General features: G+C 51.9%; 1 protein-coding gene across 6 annotated transcripts in view; it reads right to left on the bottom strand.

Moving 5' to 3' along the window:
• The window catches only part of MFHAS1 (multifunctional ROCO family signaling regulator 1), a 121,602-nt gene that overhangs the window by 32,493 nt on the left and 63,893 nt on the right, over positions 1-25,216 (bottom strand). For 4 of the 6 annotated variants that reach the window (XM_051832512.3, XM_089327286.1, XM_017350430.4 and 1 more), the window contains exon 2: positions 6,780-6,906. The exons of 1 other annotated variant lie outside the window; for it this stretch is intronic. In XM_051832512.3, coding sequence (XP_051688472.1) covers positions 6,780-6,906 — 127 coding nt within the window. Of the gene's footprint in view, positions 1-6,699; positions 6,907-25,216 lie in introns of all 6 variants that reach the window. One more of the 6 variants, XM_089327288.1, reaches the window with a different exon arrangement.

Raw genomic sequence — 25,216 nt, forward strand, 5'->3', positions numbered from 1 at the left:
CGGGACAAAACAAATCAACGCATGCCCGTGTGACCCACGCCACAGACAACCCGCACACTTTGCCTTTTAGCCCAAAACCCCTGCCTCTCCCCGTCTCCCGTGTCTGACGATTGTGTAGTCGTTTGAAAAAAGCCAGCTTCATCTGGCTCCAGGGCCTCATGAAAAACTGATCAAGTCCACACTAACTGGAGTGCACGTGGCCACCCTCTGCCTGCTTATCTGGTGAGACAAAGCACAGAGTCTTCATACCACGCTTCATAAAAGGCGCTCTCCTTTGGCCTTAAATACCCCTCTGTCCTAGTGTAATGGCCAGAACTCCTGTGCGAAGCCAGCCCCATGCTTCTGCGCATGCTCACACGCGGCAGTCTCTGGCGTGCCGTGGGGACCTTTCTTGAGCGGGACCTCTGCAGTAGGCAGGCAGAGAGCCAAGTTTTCAAAGCGCAGTTTTGAAATGCAGTACCGGCGCCTTGCCCTCTATGATTGTTAGTACTTTCTGGAAAAGGAGAAAGCTTAGCCCAACAGTTTTCCAACAAGCCCATGTCCGCTAATTCTCCAACCTGTGACCTGCCCCAATCCGAAGTCACTTCCTTCCTCAGTCCCTGGGCACTGCCAGCGCTCCCAAGAGGACAGGGCACAGACTGACCTGGGACGACCCCCAGAGAAGTGTCGCGGGCAGGGAGCAAGAGCGACACACATCCTGTGGACACAGGGCCAGTCCATTAGGAAACCGCACGGAACAATGTGGGCTGTGGTCAGGGGGTTTTATGCCGGGTCAGCACACAGCACGGAGTTCAACTGGTGATGGAGAGGCCGGTTTAAACCGTTTTGGAAAGAAACGTTCTGCAGGGCACCTAAAAATGAAACAGTGCTGGCAAGCTGCCCTCTGACCAAATAAGCTCACACTCCCTGCGAGCTGAAATATCGAGTGTCTCAACCTGGAGAGCGACTGAGCAGAGACGGAATTCACAAGTAGAATTTCTTTTTTTTTTTTTTTTTTTTTTTGACAGGCAGAGTGGACAGTGAGAGAGAGAGACAGAGAGAAAGGTCTTCCTTTGCCGTTGGTTCACCCTCCAATGGCCGCCGCGGCCGGCGCGCTGCGGCCGGCGCACCACGCTGATCCGATGGCAGGAGCCAGGAGCCAGGTGCTTTTCCTGGTCTCCCATGGGGTGCAGGGCCCAAGCACCTGGGCCATCCTCCACTGCACTCCCTGGCCACAGCAGAGGGCTGGCCTGGAAGAGGAGCAACCGGGACAGAATCCGGCGCCCCGACCGGGACTAGAACCCGGTGTGCCGGCGCCGCTAGGCGGAGGATTAGCCTATTGAGCCGCGGCGCCGGCCCACAAGTAGAATTTCTAAGACTACTTCCTACTAACGCGTTAGCTGTCCCATGGAAAGAATATTCTTTATTGTTTGTTGTCCCCTACAGCTCCTGATGTGCAAGGGAGGCTTTTCCCACTGCTCCACCTCCCCATCCTCATCCAGGAACCAGGGGCCAGCAGGTGGGTGCGCTGCCTTCAGACTGAACCGTGGCCGGGGGGAACATGGCTTTATGAGAATGTTTTTAACCACCAGAAATCAGTTCACTGCCGACTTACCAGACACCAGCGTCATTCTTCAAAGAGACCCTAGGGGCTGGCGCTGTGACACAGTGGGTTAAAGCCCTGGCCTGAAGTGCTGGCATCCCATATGCGTGCCGGTTCTAGTCCCAGCTGCTCCACTTCCAATCCTGCTCTCTACTACAGCAGTGGAAGATGGCCCAAGTCCTTGAGGCCGTGCACCCACATGGGAGACCCGGAAGAAGCTCCTGGCCCCTGGCTTCGGATTGGCTCAGCTCAAGCCATCGCAGTCATCTGGAGAATGAACCAGTGTATGGAAGACCTTTCACTGTGTGTGTCTACCTCTAACTCTTTCAAATAAATAAAAATAAATCTTTAAAAACAAAAGTTGACCCTAAACATACTTATGAACTGCATGGAACTAGGTGTGACCCTAGATCCAGTGACAGCAATTAAGTGTGTGCTTTCTTTCTGGGGTGATGAAAATATCCTCAGATTAGCTTGTGGGGCTGGGTTGCACACTTCTGCAAACAGACTGACGATGACTGAATGGGTGTGTTTTGCGATATATAAACTATGCCAGTGGAGCTTGAGAAAATGTGCCCGAGCCGATCTGTACCATCAAGTGTCACTCCCCCTCTTCGCGGAGGAACGACACAGGACCCTGCGCTGTTCTTTTGTCTGCTCGGCCCTCCCCGGGTTTGCTGCTGGTTCTTCCCGGGTTGGCTACCGTCCCTTCCACCTCCGTGGAGGGGCGGCACCCCCTGCCACTTTCCCCACTTCTGCGGGGGAGTGGCACACCGCCGGCTGGCTCTCTTGGGGGCTGCACAGGTGTTCCTTCAGATAGATGTTCCTGGTGCATGTTGTCTCTCTCCTCCTTTATAGTCCTCTTCCACCAATCCCAACTCTGCTACCCACACGCCGAGTACGCTGCTCTCCTCCAATCAGGAGCAGGATCAGCTCCTGCAGGTTATTGGTCGAACTGGAGGCAGCTGTGTAAAAGTTGTTTCCTCCTCTCCCAGCGCCATATTGTGGGAGAGCAGATGCATAGAATAAGTCTTAATTCCAGTAACTTAGTCTAGTCCGAATTGCTCCCCACAATCAAGAAACTCCAAATCCTTCCCAGCAACCCCAGCAAACTGGCTCGTAGACGAATGCTCATCTCATCATCTCAACAGCAGGTGTCCTTGGCAATCAGCCCATGATACGCGAAGTGTGGAAATCACTCACCCTTCTACCTCTTATGGATCGGGCAGGACTCGGCTCCCCAGACTTGGGCAGACATTTAAGGCCCAAAGTCTTATGTTAACAGTTAATGGATTAATGCCAAAGGCGGCTGGAGAAGGATGGAGATTTGATCTGATTATGGAGGCCAGGAGGTGGGCCTGGTGGGAGGCCTTTAGGGCGTCAGGGCTTGCCTTCAGAAGGCAGTTCTCGCGAGATGGTTCATGAAGTAAGTGGACTTGATTCCTGCGTGTCCGCTTCCGGGCTTGCTGTGTGATGGCCCTCTGCACCTGCTCCGCCACTGGCAGCCTCTCCCAGATGCCAGACTAATGGGCCTGCCTGATCTCGATCGGTGAACCTTGGAGATACAACCTTTTCCTTCCCAGCAAGCTCTTAGCGGGTGATTTAGAGCAAGGAAAAACTGACTGACACACTCCTGATACTCAGCAAGAGGACAGGCAGCACCCCCGCCCCCACCCCGTCTCAGGCCCCCCCCCCGGGGGGGGGTGCAGGAGTGGAGGCCCTGCATCCAGTCACCATGACCTGCAGTTGGAATCTTCAGCCACCTCCAGCTGGGACAAGCTGTGCAGGTAAAACACATTTTAAAATAAGGAACACGGGGCTGACGCTGTGGCGCAGCGGGTTAACGCCCTGGCCTGAAGCACCGGCATCCCATATGGACGCCGGTTCGAGACCTGGCTGTACCACTTCTGATCCAGCTCTCTGCTGTGGTCTGGGACAGCAGTCGGAGATGGCCCAAGTTCTTGGGCCCCTGCACCCATGTGGGAGACCTGGAGGAAGCTCCTGGCTTCTGGCTTCGGATTGGCCCAGCTCCGGCTATGTAACTATTTGGGGAGTGAACCATTGGATGGAAGACCTCTCTCTCTCTCTCTCTGTGTGTGTAACTCTGACTTTCAAATAAATAAATAAATCTCAAAAAAAAAATACAAAGATCACGGCCTCCTCCTTTTGCTCTGTTGCCTTGTGGTTGATTAAGATACGTGGGAATTTAAAAAAATCTTGCAATTCCTAAGAAAGGGTCAAACACTCACTGGTGTCGAAGGCTTTTTCTGTCTAAATCAAACGCAGCACCGTCATTTTACAAACGGGCAGCCAGGCAGGTAAGTGACAAGGCTGACTGGGGAGGCGTCAACTCACTGAAGAAGAGCCGGAGGTGTTTTAGAAGCCCCCGTAAGATCCAGGCCATGGCCCAAGGGCAGAGTGATTATTGTCCTGGCCTGCGGGGACATCACTCCTGTTCCTCTCCACCCTCTGTGGACTCCAGCCACAGCAATCTGTCCACCCAAAACTGACAGCAACGTGGCACGGACCACCGCCTCGGCGCTGGCAACTGTGCCTCACCCGCGGGAGGCCACATGGCCAGAGACAGGGCCACACTGGCCAGGGCGCCCACCCTCACAGGCACGGACAGGATCTGAGAGCTCAGAACGTCCAGCGTGCGCGCGCACACACACACACACACACACACACACACACGCTGCAATCCCCCAAGGGACGTCTTTGCTTCACAGAGCTTCTTGCCCAATCTGCTCTTCTGGGAAAATTCTAATGTAGAAACCTGATTAGCAGAGCAGGCTCCTGGCCATCACCTGCGTTTTATGAGAAGAGGGACCAATGAAATCTCACTCTGCGGTTCCCTGCTCAAGCAAACCTGGTGGAATCGCAAATCCAGCGCAACAGCCCCAGGCTCCCCATCCCTGGTGCCTGCGGGAACCCCAAGTCTCAGGCTCAGGCCCAAGCTGTGCAGGCGTAGCAGACGCCTCCTCTGACAGCTATCCTGATGGAGGCCCTGAGTCTCCTGCTTCTAACATACTGTCAATCACTTGTGAATTAACCCTCCTGCAGGGCCAGGCCCCGCCTCCATGCATGTCTGTTTGGGTTCAGTGTTCAGGAAGGTGGGCTGTGGGTGCTGGTGGTAAGGTACAAGGCTGGACTGCACAAGCAAGATATTTGAATCTGACTGTGCTTTTGTATAAATGGAGACAGAGATCACTTCCTCCTGGCCTCCATACTAATACTAATACTAATACTAATACTAATACTAATACTAATACTAATACTAATTTCCAAGGAAAGTCTTGCTGGAAAAATTAAACAGCCCTATTTAGAGGATATGCCTTTATTCAGAGTCAAGAATTAGACTGCAAAACTGCCATCCATTTAATGAGACTCTTTTTTGATCCCTTTCAAAATAAAATGACTCAGATCGCTAGGTCTAAAGGGGTTCAGTGCCACCACAGGGCTCCCTCCAGCTCCCAGACGGCTGAGGCCGGGAGCCCCGGATCGCCCACGCCCTGAAAGCCGCTTGCTCATTTAGCTTCAATAAACCGTCAGAGGGAGAGGCTGATCGCATTCGGTTCCAGATTGGTATACACGTGGTCTCTCTGTGGCTGCACGAGAAGCAGCCCACGGGAGACACTGACAGAGCTGGCTCGGTGCCACTGAGGTCTCCTTGTGCTGATGGATGAGCTAACTCCTGCCTCTACTTGCCTATTACATGGCGCGGATCTGTGGCAAAAACAATGGATTAACGCCTCTCTCAGCTCAGCGTGCTTAATGACCACTTCCCACCGTTCCCTGCCCTGCTGGGTCCATCATGTCCCCTTATCCTTGCCCTAGGTGCATCTCAAAGAAAGGGACCAACGTGCACAAACCAAACAACGGCGACATTCTTTGACACATCCTGCATAGGGGTGAGTCTGGTTAATATGACGCTGATATGTTCCCCTGCTCTAACATTTAAGGAGCACTTTGAGATTTTGCAGTGTTGCAGGGTCTTGTTAGTGATAAATGAAACTATGCACCCTGGTAGCTAAAATAGCATTCTGGAAGTCAGAGCATGAGATAAGAGCTTCCCGGGGAGTGTTCCATGATCTCTTCCAGCACAGATAGGTTGGGCAGGCTCTGTCTAATGTGTCGCCCAGTTTGGAGAGAAAGGGGCGTCACACATGCACGACAGCTACTAGTAATGAATGACAGCAGCACAGGGCATCGCGCTCCCCAGAGGGCACACCAAGGGCAGGGAAGACCCTACCCCCCCACCCAGGGCGCCACCCAGAGCTCTGGAAGGCACCCCAGGAGCAAATTTTCCGAGGCAAGAGGACAGGTCACAATTCTTAAAGGCACACCTTCCACTCTCCCTACGAAAAGCTTATTATATGTGGGAAAAAATATCTATGGGGCCAGCTTAAAAAGAAAACTAATGCTAGCTGCATGATGTGCATCCTTGGCTGGGTTCAGCACCTTGCTGATAACCCACAGATGGCGAGCCCTGACCCAGGAAGCTCCGCGGCTTTTGTTTCAAGACTCGGGTCAAAAGGCACTTCCACTTGGCTAGCAAGCGGCCTTGTTGGCTCTGAATACTCTGAAAAACAAATGTACCCTAAAACACCGGGATGGGTTTATCTAGAGTAGGAAGCTAACATTCTGTCCGGAAGTTACTTAACGTGTGTTCATTTCTCTAAGTCTATTTTTGGGGTCAAGATGGTGGCAAACAGCACAGTTCATGAGTGTCAGAGCCCTAGGACAAATCAAAACAAGACAAAAACAACCCTGAACTATTACAGATTTTCCCAGGCTGTCCTTGTTTAATGGTCCCCTCTGTTCTCTAAAGCCAGGGCCCGCTTCTGTAATGACAGAGTTAAGTCTACCCATCGTGTAGCTGCAAATATACTAAAAATTCAGGCACTGTACCTTTTAAGTGAGTGAACTGTGTGGCACGTGGATGAGATTGCAATAAAGCGGCTTTAAAAAATATACTGACTTTATCAGCAAAAGTGAAAAAAAAGATCATACAAGAGAAAGCGAAAGTCACCATTCTGCTGCATCAGCCCAGACCAGGAGGCCGAACAGAAGGCTGTGCCAGCCCTGGGCCCAGGGTAGGGGTTGTGCCGATGCACCTTAGCGTGGTTTTGTCCTCCAACCTCTGCAGCGCAATCAGGAGCGCCAGGCAGGGCGCAGCTGGACTTCCAGAACTCACTTGGAACAGGGGCTGATCACAGTCGGTGTCGGTGGGTAAACCAAGGCAACATTCACTCGCTCGCTGCCGTTCTTGGGGCAAATGATCTCTGCCACTCCTTCCGGTCTGGGCTGACTCAGCAACTCCCCTGCAGAAGGAGGGAGAAAAATGCCATTAAGATTCGCCCTCAAAGCGGGCCCACTTCACAGAGGGATGCCTGGCAAGGTTTGGGGAGGGGCAGGGAGAAAGGAAGCGAAGGATTTCCAGGCCATGCAGTCAGAGCCAACGCGCAGGCGCGGACAGCAGATCAGCTGGCTCCCACCCCAACCGCGGCCCGCTCACCCGTGTCACCCAGGAGAATAAGGAATGCGTCCCGGTGGTTCCGGCTCGAAGGCTGTGTCCCAGACAAAGACCAAAGACAGCAGCTGCTGCTGCCCTGCCCGCCTGCTTCTCCACAGCCTGACTCCAGAGATCCGCAGCTCCCCGGTGCAAACTGAGCCAGGCTCCCCAGAGCCCCACAGCGCAAGGGCTGCCAAGGACGGGCTCATTAGGATGGGGCAGATGGGGCTCCGGGCAGGCCGCAGCAGCCTCTCCACGAAGCCCTGCACACAGGCAGAAGCGGGTACCAAGGTACACAGCATGAGGCTGGCCCCGCCGCCTCCTGGCCAAGAGGGCTGCCTGGGTGGGCGGAGGTGGCAGCTAAAGGCACCAGCACGACCCTATCCCAGGACTGATGGGCTCGGGTGAAAAACAATTAACTCAACGATCAGCACAGTAACGGGGAAACGTGGCACTCCACACGCCCTGGATATGCTTTCCCTCCCACTATCAGGGCTGGCAAACCTTTATTCTGCCAATGGTCATTTGGATATTTCTAATATCATGTCTCCAGGCCATACAAAGTTAACTTAAAAATCGGCCTGCACTACACTGACAGAATTCGGAGTCCTGCCTGCGGCTCCTTGGCAGGGCTGGACCCAGTGATTTCCTTCCAGCCCTGCGGGCCATGGTGACCTCCAACACTGCGTTCCCTCCTGCTGTCCACACACCTGTGCCCGGCACTCTGCTGCCCCTCTGCTCTCGTGGCCAGCACTGCACCCGCACTGAGGGTATTTAGTAAACAGCTTCTGATGGATGACAAACTGGCCCCACTTAAACTCTGTAAGGAAACAAGCCACACCAAGGACGTAAAGTCGTGTACCGACGGGGACAGACGCTCCTGAAACTCAAACCTCCACGTCTCTTCTAGATTCGCGAAAGCACCTGCCGACGCGTGATATCAATGCTTCTGCCTGACCCTGGCACGTCTCTTCTCATCTTCATAGTGCCCCAGAAGGGGCTGGCCTCATCTTACAGGGAGACTCTGTGATGGAGCCAGAGTTAGGAGCAATCTTGTGATGTGAACCTGGGAACCCGTCTCTGAGACTCTCTCGCTGCACCACCAGCCTCTAACAGTGGCCATATAAGGCCAGTGAAATTAATCACTGGGTCCGGCCCTGCTGCAGGCAACTGCAGGTGAGGCTCGAAATTCAACACATCTACAGGTGGCTCAACTGTCAAGCTGAGAATTTTGTGTGGCCTGCACCTGATGTTATAAATATCCGAGCAGCCCTTGGGTAGAAAGCAGGTGCTCCACCCCAAAGCGGGAACCACTTCTCTCAGCCAGAATCCATCTTTCCTGGAGGGACCATCTAAAAACCGTCTTCTAAAATAACGAACTCAGTACCGATACGTTTATAATATTTTATGAAGGACTTTAGCCACCTGACTGAAGCATTTTCAATGACTTTGCCCCACATGAACTGAATCTTGTGTTCTATAACTGAACCACAGCAACCGCCAAGCCACGGCAAAAGTTAACTTGGCATTCTTAGCTCGTCTCCTGGATACAGACAACGGTTCTGACCCCAGCTAGGGAAAGATTCCTAAATACGAAAGTTCATGTTAAAAATGGAAACACGATCAAACTGATAAAAATGGAGCCGAGCAGGAGCACGCGGCCGCTTGACTGAAACCTGGAAGTCACCCAGGCAAAAACATCAGTTCAGAAGACAGGAGCCTCTAAGTGAAACAGACTGGCTCGGAGTCCCACAGAGAGCTGGTCTCTGTAAGCCGATCAACCCACTGAGGACCACGGAGCTCCAGCGGCAACCAGGGACGCTCTGAGCACCCCCAGGCGGTTCAGAACCTTGGTCCTGAAATGTCCTGCCCCAACCCCTCCCCTAATATTGTCAACTTCCACATTCTGTCCCGAGAGCCTTTCCAAGGCTGCACCGTAGACTGGGCTTCTCTGGTTTCCTCTGAAAACTCTCTGCTGCTTGGAACTTCATGCGGTCTCAGCTCCACCTGCTTCTAACTACCTGAGTTAGGATCACCATCACGGTGCCAAGCCCTGTCCCCTGGCACGGCCTGGCATAGCTGAAGTCCTTGCTGAGGATGCTGCAGCTTCCGGTGGGCAGAAGATCAGTTTGCTAGAGAATGAAGTGGTTTACAGCAGACTACTAAGCCTTGGGGCCACGACTGTATGAAAGCAGTAGCGGTACTCTCCCCTAGACGCCCAGCGTCACGCACAACCAGTACCTGGTTGCCGGGTCCTAACCCTGGCAGTGCCCCCAGTTGTGGAAACAGAGCACAAAAGCAGGAGGCATGGAGAAGCTTCACACAGTTGAAAAAGTCACTTGATGCAGATGAACACTGAGCCACAGGCAGAACCGTTCAGAATCTCCAGGACATCTGTACGCTCCAAAAACCCACCGCCTGGTACCACTATCCTTAGGATGTCAGAAATGCGCACAGTTCCTAGGGCAAGGACAAAAGGGAAACAGCCTTTTCCCTCTCCAATGTATCTTAACACAAATATGGAGTGGTTCATACTGTGTATGTATCTGGGAAAATGGCAGAAGCTAACTGTCCTCAAATACAACTTGACAAACTTGATCTCCAAAACACGGTGTCCTCTGGCTGAGCAGCTAGACACTGAGCCCCTCCCGTGGGAGAGGACTGCAGGAGCCCGCTGGCTGCGTGAATGTGGCTTCCACCGTGGAGGGGCTCAGTGGCGGCAGAGATGAGTGCCACAATGTTGCAAGTTCGGACCCCAGGGCAAAGCACAGGAGAGGCTGGGGGAGTCACCAGAAGGGGCAATCAATACTGATTCACAGGTTTGGCAAAGGCCTCAAAGAGTGGGGAGCACTTTGCTCAAAGTCCCAGCAGTGTTATTAGTAGTAGTTATTACTAGTAGTTATTATTATTCGTCCAGCTCATTACTAGACTGGACAACAGTATGCACTGTGTACCTTACCATCAAGCTGTGAGATGCAGCAGATAGAAAAACAAGCCAGAATTAACCCAGGAGGGACAAAAAGATGCTCGCCATGGCAAAACGGACACTTCATGAGCATTCACTGTGTGCTTGCTGCTGCGTGTATGAGCTCACTCAGTCTCGGGACGACTATTACCCTTGTAATACAGAAGAGGCAGCTGAGGCTCCGAGGGGACTGGTCATTTGCCAGGGGGCACAGACCGGGGTAGCAGTGCTAGAATTCGAACCCAGGAACTGAGTGAGCTCACAACCACCAGATCACAGTGTCCTGAGATAAGAACACCATCATGATTAATTTAGAGAACATATGGAAAAATGCTAAACATCGTATCTGGCACCTGGGAAGTTCTTATACTATTATTATGGTGAGGAGAAGGCTTTGCGGAAGCTCAGTCTTCCACATAAAGAAGTCGCATAGTATACAGCCAGTGCCCTGAGTCTGTGCAGTAGCAACAGACCAGAGTTAGCTCACAAAGCACCGCCTCAAATGAAAAAAAAAATTAGATGTTGTTACACATCTATCATCACTAGCAAAAGTAAATTTAAAAGATAAATACCAAAGTTGGTGGGAGCAACATAAAAAAAAAAAAAACTTAACAGAGAACATGGTAACAATAGATGAAGAAGTACACATGTGACCTGGTATATTTCCACCCTCAGGAATTTGCTTAAAGGAAGTAGGTCTTTCTTTCTGACAAAAGAAAATTATACAATGATTGCTCGCAGCAACACTATTTATAATACAGCAAAACTAAGTAACTCTCCCAGGTGTCCAACAATGGGGAAATGGCTACAACTATGACACATGAGCAAAAAATGGAATATTCGTTTCATATTATGAGACCGAAATTTCTACATGGAAATTTAAATCTAAAAGTACATTCTAATTAGAAGTGCAAACCGACAAAGAACATAAATGAATTCAGAAGGAAATGGGTCATTCAAGATTAAATGGTCCAGGGGCCAGCACTGTGGCACAGCGAGTTAAGCTGCTGCCTGTGAAGCCAGCTATCGTACCTGGAGAAAGCAGCAGAAGATGGCCTTGGTACCTGGACCCCACCACCCACGTGGGAGACCCTGACGGAGCTCCAGGCTCCTGGCTTCAGCCTGGCCCAGCCCTGGCCTTTGCGCCTATTTGGGGAGTGAGCCATTGGATGCAAGCTCTCTCCCTCTGATGGAAGCACTCTTGCTCGCTCGCTCTCTCTTCTCTCTCTCTCTGTAGATCTGCCTTTCAAGTAAATAAAATAAACCTTTAAAAGAAAAGATCAAATGGCCCTGAGATTATTTTTTATGTTTATATGTGAATCAATAACAAAGCAACAAGGGTGTTATTTGCACTGGGGGATAGCGAGGTTCAAATGTTGATGCTTTCTCCTCCGTCACAGACTTCCTACTTGCTTGCAGTTTACAATGCAATCACTTTCTGAAGACACAGAAATCTGGCCCATTGAACGGAACACGGCTCTTACGGCAGCTGAGACCACTACCCAGGCTCCCTGTGCCCATTAAACTGATGAAAAATGTGCTGAATTACTCTGGCCCAATACTTCTGCCAGGAGAATGCCAGCACACTCTTATCAGCTGGTACCCTCCACCCCCACGGAAGAACACAATACCAAGTTTCACAATGATTTCTTTTTTTAATCAACAGAAAGTGAAACGAGCTAGTCATCGGAATCCTCAAATATCGAGCACATGAGGCAAAACACTACAAGTGCATCTTATCAACAACCCAAACCACAGTATTAAAAGTCTCACGTATGTTTTCAGTGTACACAAAAGCTACTTCCTGATCTAGAAAAGACCAAAGTTATAAGCATCCTTCAAAAATAGCAAAGATGGTCTAGAAATTAAAACAATTAAAAATGAACAATTCATCCCTATGGTGGTTGGGGGAACACTTAGACCATGGCAAGGAGAGACTGAACGGAAGACAATGAACAAACAAACAAATGAATGCATAAATCAGTCAAGGTCTCATTGACAGACTAATGTCAATACAAATAATTATTAACCGGTTACAGGGAATAGGAAAAGACTTTAAAGAATGCCCTAAGACTCTGGATAACAGCCAAGGGAGCCCACCCCAGCTGAGATTCAGACCTCTGGATAGGGCATGGATACTATGATGTTGGAGGAGGCTGCTGGCTGCCTCCAGCCAGAGCAGTCCACAGTCACCTGGCTGCAGCTGGTGGCCAAGGAACTGCCCTCGGTGCCCACAAAATTCCTGGAGAAGTTGTCTGGTTGGGGAGCATCTGTTGGACCGGGAACAGCACCAGTACCTGGGAATCTTGCTGCATTCATGGGAAAGGGTGCTGGAACACCTCAAAACCCCCTGGGAAGGGGCTCATGGGAGTTGCTGCTGCACCTGCCAGGAAGTTGGCTGGAGTTACCCATAGACTCAGCAGCAGCCTTCCTGCCCGGTCATTGCTAAGGCAGCCGGGGCAGGAACACACGCTTTCTGGAATACCCCTGCAAAATTCAGAAATAAATTTAACAATGTAAAGGGCCTGCCATCTCTAGCCAAGTCCCGTTTTGATTCTGAATACTGGGACTTCTTAAAAAACGACAGCAACGACAGGCACCCCCACATATCAGGGGGCTTTGCTGTTTGGTGTTCTTGTCCCCATTTACAAAGGGAATGCTCTGAGTAAATACTGTTACAGTGTGAACGTCTGGAGTAAATATTCCCCCCAAAAGCAGAGGCCTTATATTAAAGTGCCCTTTCCAAAGTATCTGGCAAAGGGGAAAAGACCGCTCGCAAAACTTTTTCGCATCTCCTTCTGCCCACATTGCACACCTACACGTCTCTTTCATCAATGTCTCTTCTCCCCTTGTTTCTATTCACACACACAAATCCAACCCTCCAGGACACTCTGCCCCAACCCTCCTCACGCCGGGATATTTGTAATTCCCCTGTTTCTGCACCTGCAGGAGAGGGAGAGCCCCCCCCCCCCCCCCCCGGCTTCCACTTCCAGGCTGCTCTTTGTCCAAGGTGTGCACCTGCTGTGAAACCCTCAGGGCCTCAGAGTTCTAGGGTCCCCAAGGAGATTCCCAACTGGGCCATCCAGCACTGGGCTGCAACTCCAAGGAGAGGACTCCACTGACAAGTGTGAGACTCTAACAGACACAGAATAAATATTCCTGCAGGCCAGAGCCAACATTCCAGGACAGCAGGCTATGTGGGGGCCCTGGCATCTGTAACTGTACAGGAGAGATTACCCCGGCAAGGCTGCAGGACGCTAGGAAGGGCTTTGCTTCCAGCTCAGCAGAAGGAAACGCTGCCTTGTATCCATGTTCTTTAAGCTCGCGGTTCTCAGCACCTCCGGCCGTCTCGTTAGCCCAACTCCTATGCAAACTGCAGTACCCAAGACTGAGAAGTTCTTCCTTCAAGTTCCAGCTGAGGTTTCTCTATTCGGAATGTCTAACAATGAGTCAGCCCTCATGCTAGAAAATGAGAATCACGGGGCAGGGGTCGCAGGTTCATGGGCCACTTGGAACACCCAGATCCCGTATCAGGGTGCTGAGTCCCAGCTCCACTTCCCATCCACTGCTTCAACCTTAAATGAGGTGGCTTTATGACAAGAAAGAGCCTGCAGCACTGGCACGCACATTTCTACAGGAAATGGAAAGGGCAGGTCTAAACAGTTTAGACAAATTCATGCACAGGTTTTTCATAATATGATTTTTAAAAAATTTTTATTTTAGGTATTTGAAAGGCAGAGAGAGAGGGAAAGGGAGATAGAAAGTCAGAGGATGGGAGAGAGGGAGAGGAAGAGATATCACATCCCTGTGTCTGCTGGTTCTCTCCTGAAAGGCCTACAACAGCCAGGGCTGGGCTCAGGCAAAGCCAGGAGCTGGGCACCCCATCCAGGTCTCCCACATTGGTGGCAGGAAGTTACTGCTGCCTGCCAGGATGCACATTAAAAAAAAAAAAAAAAAAAAAAACTAGAATCAGGAGCAGAGTAGGATTCGAACCCAGGCACCCTGATATAGCATGCAGGAGTCTTAAGTGGGGTCTCAACTGCTGTGCCCATTGGTGCAAAAAAATTTCTAAAACCAGGCAGTTTTTTATAATATACATTTTCATGAAGATTTACCATATGCACAGATTTCATTATATTGCTTATTTTTATTTCTTTCAAAGGCAAAGAGAGAAAGAGAGAGAGAGAGAGAGAGAGAGAGAGAGAGAGATTGATTTTCCATCTATTGGTTCACTCGTCAAATGCTGCAACAGCCAGGGGTTTTGCCAGACCAAAGCCAGGAGCCAGGAACTCCACCCAGGTCTCCCCTATGGGTGGCAGGGACCCAAGGGCCCAAGCCTTTATCTGCTGCATTATCAGGAAGCTGGATGGGAAGTGGAGCTGGGACTCTGCCCTAGGCACTCTGAGATGGGATCCGGGTAGCCCAAGTGGCAGATTAACCTGCAACGCCATGACACCTGCTTTTAGATTTCAAAATCCTTTTTGCAACAAATAAACTTATCTTTTAATTTCACTTTCCATGAACTTTCTGAATTGCCCTGGTGCACACACGCGTATGCACCCACACGCTGTAGTTGTGATGTGATTGGCCGTGGGCTCAGCTGCATGCAAGCTGCCCCATCATGGCCATACGTCTGGGTATGTCTTTAGGACACTGTGCACTGGGCTCACACCATCCTCCCCTAGCTGCCCGTGGAGAGGACTGATAGCATCTGACCCAGGTTAAATCTGATGGGGGCACAGGGACAGAGCACCCAGGCCCCTTCTGGCCACTCACCCACCCCAGAGCCTGCCCGCAGACGCGTGCATCTGCAACTTGGCCCGGTTTTCACGGCAAAGGGTTTATATAAACACAAATCCACCCAAGAAAGGAAAACTATTTCCCCTTTTCCTGCCCTGGATAAAGTCCCAGCAGACTTGGCGGGGGATTAGACAAGCTTCGAAGATCAAAGTAGGGGTGGGGGTGGGGCCCAGACCCCAGCCCCAGCCCACCCCAGCCTGCTCTCCAAATGCACTGCAGGGTTACAAAAAGCCCACACGGCTGGGCCCACCTACTTTCCGAAGGCTGCTCCTTATTTTCATAGCCTGTCACCTACTTCTTCCTGGCAAGCAGTCCCAGGCTCAGAGAAGCAGGCGCAGACGGCAGGAAAGAGCTGAGACCGACACGTTCCCCTCCAGTGTTAGGTCCCTTCTCCGAGCAAAAGAACAGGAATGTTTAGGGCCTGCAGTTTCAAACAGTGGCTGGATCCCCCTAGCATTTTTTAAAAGATTTATTTATTTGAAAGAGTTACAGAGAGAGACAGAGAAAGAGACCTTCCATCCTCTGGTTCACTCCCCAAATGGCTGCAACATCTAAGACCCGGCCCAGTGGCTCTCCCATATGGGTGGCAGGGGTCCAAATGCTTGGGCCAACTTCTGCAGCTCCCCCAAGTGCATCAGCAGGGCGCCAGGTGGGAAGTGGAGCAGCCGGGACTCAAACCTGCACTCACATGAGATTCTGGTGTCGCAGGCAGTGGCTTAACCGGCTGTCCCACAGCACCAACCCCCAAATCCCCCTGGTTTTGAAGTACTAAGGCCAGGAGTTAAATACCTGCTCTTGCCTCTTTACAGAAGCTGTGAAGGCTGTGTGCAAGTTCATGCCTCTCTGAGAAGGGGATGAAGGAGGAGCAGGGAAAGTCAGGGCCGGGGGCGCCAGCAAGGCTGGAGGGTTCCTCAGGGGGGCAGCGGGCAACAGAAAGACAACCGTGGGCTTCAGTCAGACCCCTGGAGCCTCCCAGCTCCCACACTCATGCACAAGCAAGAAGGGCAAAGCACCCCGGCCGGGCTCGCCCAACGGGAGCTCCTCCTTCCTGACCCATCCCCAGGGTCACGCGGAGAGAGAGAGAGACTGAGAGAGACTGAGAGAAAGGTCTTCCTTCCGTTGGTTCACCCCCCAAATGGCTGCCACGCTGGTACGCTGTACCATCCGAAGCCAGGAGCCAGGTGCTTCCTCCTGGTCTCCCATGTGGGTGCAGAGTCCAAGGACCTGGGCCATCCTCCACTGCCCTCCCGGGCCACAGCAGAGAGCTGGCCTGGAAGAGGAGCAACCAGGACAGAATCCGGTGCCCCGACCGGGACTAGAACCCGGGGTGCCGGCACCACAGGCGGAGGATTAGCCAAGTGAGCCGCGGCACCGGCCTCTAATGTGGTTCTTGAGGTCGTTTTAAAGACAGCATCTAGGATGGCCCGAGAAGCATGACATTGAGCCAACGCCCAGAACCCGGTGCTCCTGAGCCTCGCCCAGCGCTCAGGGTGAACAAGGTTAGTTGTTTTATGCTTCAGTAACACCTTCACCTGCGAGCAGACACAGCGGATGTGCAAACTGACTTCTAAACGCAGAGCAGCAGGAAGAGAAAGTCCTTGGGCTGGGCGTTTGGTCCCTTCCTGGCATGTATGAATCCCTTATCCCAGTGCCTGAACTTGAGTCCTGGCTCTGCTTCCGATTCCAGTCTCCCACTCATACCCACCCTGGGAGGCAGCCCATGATGGCTCAAGTGCTGGGGTCCCTGGCACCCACCTGGGAGACCCAGCCTGAGCTCTAGGTTCCTGGCTTTGGCCTGGGTCAGAAACATCTGTTGTGTCTACCTGGGGGAGTGAACCAGGAGACAGAAACTCTCTCTGTGTGTCTCTTTGCATTTCAAGTAAGTACAATTTAAACCTGAATGTTAAGAACAAGAGAAATGTCCCCACGAAGGCACCGGAGAGGCAGCCAAGAGGGCCTCGCTTGCTAAGAGGAGTGGGCACCCAGGTGGTACCTGGAGAAGCGATTTCTCAGCTATGGCTCAGCCTACACGGAGACTGTCACGGGCTCCCTACCTACACACCCCTAAATGGCCCCAGCCGCCCTGCAGTCCTGACTTGTTCCTCTGCACCACAGACCAGGACACGGCTGCCTGTGGATACTGTGAGGGTTGGAAGCAGACTCTCGGTCCCCTCCCCCAGTTCCTCTTTTCCCAGGCTGCCCCCTGCCCCGCCCCGTCATGTTTCACACCATCTTGCCACACCGTACTCAGCTCCTTACAAGGTGTGCACTGGCCTCCCGGGGCTGCGCACGGATGCCGCACTGCACAGCGGCCTCCCACCTGCTCGACCCGCCCCTCCAATGCAGTGGGTCAGACACATGACCCTGTGCTCAGAAGCCTGAACTCCCAGCAGAACAGAGCCCAGGCTCTCGCCAGGGTCTACAGGGGGGCCAGGAAGGGGCCGGAGGGAGCAAGAGGACATCGCTGAGGGTGAAGGCTACATTTGTTCTTGATGGTGATGATGATTTTATGGGTGTACATGAGTTTAAAAAAATACCCATTGTATGCTTTTACAATTTTTGAAAATTTATACATTTTACTGTATGACCACCATATCTCAATGAAAACCAAACACAAACAAGCACACACACAAAAAAGCCCTGAACATTAGCCCAAAAACTAAACTATCACTAAGAAATACCAATTTCTGTTACAACCTAACCAGTGTCTCAGTCCACGCAGGCTGCTATAACAAAGAGAAACAAGAGAACGGCACTGCTGATGGTTCTGGAGCTGGGAAGGGCAAGACCAGGGCATGTGCCGGGGAGGAGTCTGGGGAGGGCTCTCTGCTTCACGGACGGCCCCTCGCTGCTCTCACCCACTGACCCCATCCCATGAGTTTCTTGCTAAAGAATCATCGAATCCCACAGATCAGTGCCCCAGAAAGGCATGAAATCATCTAAGCTTGTATCTTGGGGCGCCTTTCATCAGCTTTTATTTACAGTTATTTCATTCGTGCTTCCCTGTGATCCGGGTAAAGACAAAATGTATTTACTGTTAGATAAAAATCAAGCTCAAGCCATACTCAGTCCTGTAGAAACTTCTAATGTGAATAATACTGGATATGACCTCATACTAATTGGCCGGCCACCCCAGCCCCCAATGGCTGTTACACTTTGTAGGTCAAGCTAGTTAAAGCTAATGAGTGGCTGTAACTTCTCACAGGGCACCTGATGACATGGTGACCTGATGAAAGACAGGCACGAAGAGCTGACATTCAGGTAAGGTAAGTCATGGTAAATACACCTCTCCTGCCTCTAACCACCTACAGACACGCACGCCTGTGCCCCTTCTGCCCCAGAGAATTACTCCCTGCCTGCTACGAGGTTAAGAGCATCATAAAACAAAGTGGGGCATCCACCACTACCCCCAAAATTCGAGGAGAAGACCGGGCTAGCGGTGAATGGAGACAGGACACCGGCTCCTTTCAGTACTGAAGCACAAGGCAACCTGGCTGCTCAAAGAAGCCCCCTCTGCTCTCCGCCTAGACTGCAGATTACAGCGTTTGGATAAAACGAGCAGACAAGTGAATAACTACTGTAACAATCCCTATCATCCATGAGAAGTTTTACTGTGGCTTTTGTGGGAAAAAAAAAAAAAAAAACACTATTTCTTGAGCCAAGTAATCGCACCCAATTACATCCACGCTGCTTAGTGGAAGCCCATGTGTATCAGGTGTATCAGAGATGATTAGTCTAAATAAAGTTATTTGAAATACAAAGTGCAGGCAGTTGCCAACCTACAAATACTTGGCTTCCAAAAACAATACTCCACTCTGGTCCTTTTAGGATGCTGCTGGCAGCTCCACCCGAGCAGGCCGTCTGCAGCCCGGGATCCTGGGCCCCAGCCCCAGCCTCCCTGCAGCCTTGGGTGCTGACCCATGGCCCTGAACTCGGTGCCGGCCCACGGATGCGGGAGCTCTCCTTGCTCCTCCTGATTTTCCTCCTTGCTGTGGCTCTAGCCCTTACTTCTCCACACATTCTCACTACACATTCTACTGTGGACTGAGAGTGCCAAGAAATAAGGACGTGGCTTTCTGGGCCAGCCCCGAGGCCTGACCAGCACTGACAGAGACCACTGCTGCTTCAGGGCTGCGCCTCCTCCCTAAGAGTGGGAGACTACAGAGAATTTCTGGAACACAGTGCTTTGCGGCTGAAGACAATCTACGTAATCCAATAGCCACAAACCTATTACCAGGGACTCCTGGGGAACCAGCAGAGTCGCACATCATAATGAACCTCTGGTCAAACTGCTCTTCTATCTGGATTACTCAGTGCAACCTCCAATTTTTCACAATGCAAGAACCACAGAGGTTTGTCTCTCTTCCTTTTTTGTTTTTGCCTTTTTTTTTTTTTCCAAAGACTTATTTATTTGAAAGACAGAGTTATAGAAAGAGAGACAGACAAGACAGAGATCTTCCATCTGCTGGTTCATTCCCCAAATGGCCACAATGGCCAGCACTGGCAAGGCCAAAATCAGGAGCCAGGAACTTCTCCCAGGTTTCCCACATGGATGGCAGGGGCCCAGGAGCTTGGGCCATCTTCTGTTGCTCTCTCAGGTGCATTAGCAGGGACCTGGATCAGAACTGGAGCTGCCAGGACTTGAACCAGCGCCCACATGGGAAGCCAGCATTGCGGCTGGTGGCTTAACCTGTTCCTCCAGGACAGACGCCCCAGACTTGTGCTTTTCTGAGAGCGGAATCAACGCCTGAGCAGGACTCAAACTGCTCTCATAGGGCAGCTGAGCTTCCCAACTGGAGTCTTAACCAGTACTGCTACTCCTTTCACTTTTACTGAATTACAGAAGTCACCACATGGTTATCTTAATAAGTCAGTGAATACAAGGGTGTGTGCAGAGAAGCATACAACCACTTCCCCTGGCCCACACACCCCTAAGTGCCTGGTGGCTGGGAGTCAGCCTCTCCTTCCCTTTCTCCAAAAGCCCAGGACACAGCAAGTGTCCGATGTCTTCCGAGCAGGATCATACCCTCAGCCCAGCTGCTGCGCTCTCTTCTTCCTCTGACAGTTATGTCACCTGATGGTCAGGTGAGGGTGAGAACCGTATGCAGGGGTCTTCAAAACGTTTGTGGAAAATGCCTTAGGAAGAAACTCTGCATGCATTTCAGTCTTTTTTCCTACCAAAATGACTTTTCATTCTGCTTTCCCACAAACTCTCCAAAGTCCATGCGTATTTGTCCCCAATTTCCTTATTCATCTCATCTCCATGTCTTTCTCTTTCCTACCCCTGCACAAAGCTGCAGAAATGCATTCCTGCCACACATTACTTTTTTTTTCAATGGAATCCCTCCTTTCCTGAGCAATCCACTTGCGTCCCCTCAGCCGGGGGTCTACAGGTCTCTGTCCCAACCCTGCGGTGGTTCCAGGCCCTGCCACTTGGGGCTGGCTCCTGCAGGGAGCATCTCACAGGCAGGGGCAGGATGATGCCAAGGGTGTCCCCAAGGCCAGCCCCTACCAGCTGCTCAGTCTGTGACGCGTGGGCTCTGGGCCAAGCGTGAAGTACAACTCCAGGCCAAGGCAGCAGGACCATGTACAGCAGGGAATGGAACGATCGGATGCTTTTAACAACTCTCACATTTGGTTAAGAAACCTCAGCACAGGTGGCCAAGCAAGGCTGTCCAGCAGGTAAAAGCCAGCAGCTCCCGGGTCCTCCTGCCCCTCTGCCGTTCACAAGCCAGCCAAGGGGACAGAGCCTGTGAGGCAGCACGGGCAAGGCATCTGGCGCTCAGTGACACACACATTCATCCCGCCTGGGGCCTGAAGGCCTTGGGGGTGACAGGGAGCAGCTGCCGGGGGATTAGCGGAAGCTTCGCTAAGGCCCCCGTGGCAGGAGGTCAAAGAATTTCAGTAAGGAGGAGGGGATGGAAATAGAAGGTCTCGGACGACTAAGCCGGTTTCCACCCTGCATTTCTTGGTTCTTAGATTTCATCACAGCGATTTGTTCGGAATGCAAGTGAGACCGCGGCCCTCTTATCCACGGAGGCTGGGTCCGTGGCTGCCTGCAACTAGACAGCACCCTTCAAAGAGTTCAGGGGAAAACGAAATTGAAAGACGCGGTTTTGCTGGTGCAAAATCCTTCTGACATCATGCATGATTTTCTCTGAGTATTTTGAAGACCCTTTGTGTGCACGGATTTCAAATTTTTTCAGCAAAATAAACTTCTCTTCTAATTCCATCTCTTCATGAACTTTTAGAGGTACCTTGTTTTTGCTTTTCTAATAACACATTTTCCATGCGACAGCTTAATTTATGAGTTAAGCACAGTTAAGAGATGAACATTAACTGATGATGACATATATAACAATATGGAACATATAACAATATGGGAAAAACATTAATTAAAAACCTATGAGTTGTTTCTTTCTGGAGTTTTCCATTTAGTATTTTCAGACTGTGCTTGACTGCAGGATACTGAAACTGGGGGTGGTGCAACTGTGGGTGGGGGGACTACTGCTCTTACAATTGTTGTTAGGCAAGGAGGACAGTACAAAAGGCTCATCTTCTTCCCTCATAATTCTCATGTCCATACACAGCCATTCTTCTTTTTGATAAATGGAATTATTTGAGAATGAGAGAGAGAACAACAATAGGGCCAGGGCTGGATACAGAGCCGGGAACTCAATCCACGCCTCCACATGGGAGGCAAGAGCCCAATCATGTGAGCGCCATCACCGTCGGCTCCCAGGGCTGGCATCAGCAGGAAGCTGGAGTCAGGAGCGGCAGCCAGGAACTGAACCCGGGCCTCTACTGTGGGATGTGAGCACCCTAACTGGGTCAGCCAAACATCAACCCTGCAAGATCTCGACTATTGCCAGTGGTTGTGAACATACAAGTCACACGCCAGTGCTTAATCAAAATGTGTTTTATGCCACAGCTTTACATTTTTAGTCACTTTCAACATATGCACAGAACACAGTTGGGGCTGTAAGCACGGGAGCATTCTGACTTACGGCTGTCTGCCCTCCGACTGCATCCTAAAAACGTGATATGGCAAATTCCAGATAGAAACAACTCATGAATCTATGTGCTGTCGAGGCTGGAGTGATGAGCCCTCGCATGTCCCGCTCCTGCCCGGGACATGACTCACCCTCTTGTCCAGCATATCCATGCTATATACACTCCCCTCCGTTCATCACGTGCCGGAACAGCTGTCCCAGGATGGCACTGCTTGTGTTCAAGTCTCCCTTATCTCACCTAACCATGAAGCAGAAGCACAAGAGGGGTGAGGCCAAGGAGGCAGGGGGCGTGAACAGAAGGACAAACTAACTCTGCTGCCACGTGGCCCCACTGCGGGGCCTCCAGGAAAAAGCAGCCTAGCACTTCCAGGGTTCTGTTCCAGCTGCGGCTTCAAGCATCGGCTGGGGGCCTGGGGTCATATCACTGGAGGATAAGGGGGGTTACTGTGATCAGGATACCACTGATGAACTCCAGACAAGCCCGGTAGCAGGTACAGCACCTCGCAGAGGTTGGCTCTGAAATCTGCCACGTCCAACAGTGGGTTCCTGGGCAAGTGGCTCTGACAGCTCTGCACATCTCACAGGGTGGACACAATGCATATGCCCAAGCTTTCTGCACCAGGCGCCCGTGTCCCCAGCCCCACATCTAGAGCAGGACCATCCATCTGGCCATGGGCAGCCAGCCCCTCTGCGGCAGCAGCACACACTGTGCTGAGCAAGGCTGTAGCAGGCAGGTCAGCTGGCTCCCTGGGACAGAATGGTATGTGGGTGAGACTGGAGCAGAGGGAGGCTAGAGTGGTCCCGTGGATCATGTGCAAGCCACAGAGGAAGCTGGTCTCAGGGAGAAAGGAAATGCAGCAAGACCTCAGGGAGAGACGAGACAGCCTGAGGCACAAGGACAGGACCAGGCAGGGTCTGGGATGCGGGCAGGGGACCAAGTCAGGGGGACAGAGCTGGGGACAGGGGCCAAGAGACAGACAACAGGGCAACGGAGATGAGGGCAAGGTGACTGGCAACCAGAATGACAGGCAGGACAGGAGGTGCCAGTACATAGGGCTGGGGACAGTGGAGACAGACATGAGCCATGTGATGGAGGACACAGAGACAAGCCGGGGTGTAGGGACAGACAGACAGACACAGAGGAGTTTTGAGCTGTAATCACACAAGGAAAGACTACACTTGGTTACCGCGGATCATTCTCCCTTTGCCACAACACTGCTGTTCACTGAAATTAGCTCAGTCTACAGCATACTAATTAATCAATGGGTTTTAGGGGGCAAGTGTATGGCACAGCAATTAAGTTGTTGCTTGGGGCACCCGCATCCCCATATCAGAGTGGTCCGGTTCCGATCCAGCTTCCTGCTAATCTGCACCCTGGGAGGCAGCAGGTGACGGCACAAGTACTTGAACCCCTGCCAACCACGTGGGCGACATTAAATTCCTGGCTCCCGGCTTTGGCCTGGCCTAGTTCTGGCTGCTGTGGGCATTCGGGGAGTGAACCAGCAGATGGAAGAATTCTGTCTGTCCCTGAAAATATAAACAGCTTTTACAGAAAACATCAATTCCTTTCATTAACTACAGTATTATTTACAAGTTATTACGTGGCTTTAAAAGCTGCCATCAAAATAGCTTTTGAAACCATGCTTCAGGATGAATAATGTTTGTCTCTCCATAGAGAGAAATGCACTGCAGAGAAATGGGGGAACAGGCAGCATTTCTGCTCACCCAGAAAGAAAGGAGCGAGGTCGAGGGCCCTGGGTTCTGATCCCGGCACTGCACTGACTCCGTCTATGTGTGCCCCACCCTGCACCCACTCACCCCCCACCTCAGTGCTTCCACAACAAAAGGAAGAAGCCGAACTGGTTTCTCCCTGTGGTCTGTTCCACCTAAAACACTGTTAAAAATGTGTTTTCTCCCGAATTTTCCAGGCTTCTCAAGTTAAACGCCTTGCAAATGTAGCATGAAGTAGAATAATCTACCCCACAAACATGTCCTTGAGTCTCCCTGGCCACCCTCCCACCGCCTCCCTAGCTCTGCCCTCCTCATCCCTGCACACACGGGCACCGGGAACAGTGCTATCCATGAAATGCCAGTGGGGACCACAGCACCGTGCTCAGCCTCCGATCTAGCACAGAGGGCTGTCAGTGCCAAGAAAAGGAACCACCTCTCCAGCAAAGCCCCCACCCCCCCGATCTCCCTGGCGACACAGAACCAAACTGCATTTGCAGTGCAGGCCAGTGTCTTGTCCCTATCCCGTGGATTTCCCCTGAGCCAAGGAAATGAAGGTAAATGGTAGAAAAAGAGGCGAGGTTTCCCTTGCCTTAGACATAGGAGGGTGCTTGCAAAAGCCTGTGGGAAATGGTATGAAAAGATAAGCTTATTCTGGTGCAAAAAAAATGCGAAATCTACGCAGCCTTGCACACGTCCTCTTCCCTCTCCGCACAGCCAAGAGTCCCTTCCAGGAGTCCAGGCTCCGTGCCTTTGAGTGGACATCAATATTTACTTCTGGGCTGCTCTCGACTCTGACACTCTGACGCATGACTGGCCAGGCCTCCCTTCCCAGCCAGGTGCTCGGCCTGCCTCTGTGAGAGGGAACTGGTCTACCTCCCAGATAAAGCCGACCTCTCAGCTCAGCACGCAGAGGGAGCAGGGTGGCCAGAGGCCAACCTCCCGTTGCTCGGCTTCAGACATCTGAGCATCTGTTAGAAATGTGGGAGCTCCTGGAGCCATTTCCCACTCCAGCCGAGGAAAGGGGGCCCTTGCTGGCCCAGAAAAGATTCAGCCTCCCTTAAACCAGAACATTCCCTGCACACCTCTGGGGGAAGGGGGGGCTCCTTTGGCCCCGGCTCAGATGCAGTGCTGGGGTGATGCTTGCAAGGGCAATGGGACTCACACAGGCATCCCCTTCTGCGCCATCACATTCAGAATGAGATGCTTGCCCTTGTGTAACCCGGGTCTCGCTCTCGGATCTCACCAGGTAAATGGATGCATGTCCCCTCCAGAGGATGAAGCCATGTGCAGCCAAGATGGAGCAGCAGAGACAGGCAAGGCATTGAGGCAGAGGGAGGCGGGCCGGCATTGTAGCGCAGTGGGTTCAGCTGCCACAGCTGAGTCAGTCCCGTGTGGGAATGCTGATTCAAGCTCCCTGCTAATGCATCTGGGAAGGCAGCAGACAATGGCCCAAGGTCCTGGTCTCCTGCCCCCGACATGGGAGACCCAGATGGAATTCTGAGTTCTGGGTTCCGGGCTCCTGACTTTGGCTGGGGGTTGAAGACATTTGGGGAATCAATCAGCGGATGGATGATTGATCAATCCCTCTCTGTTAACTCTCCTTGTCAAAC

Source organism: Oryctolagus cuniculus, chromosome 2 (genome assembly GCF_051225735.1).
Source record: "Oryctolagus cuniculus isolate XC-2025 breed Fujian yellow rabbit chromosome 2, ASM5122573v1, whole genome shotgun sequence".
NCBI lineage: Eukaryota > Metazoa > Chordata > Mammalia > Lagomorpha > Leporidae > Oryctolagus > Oryctolagus cuniculus.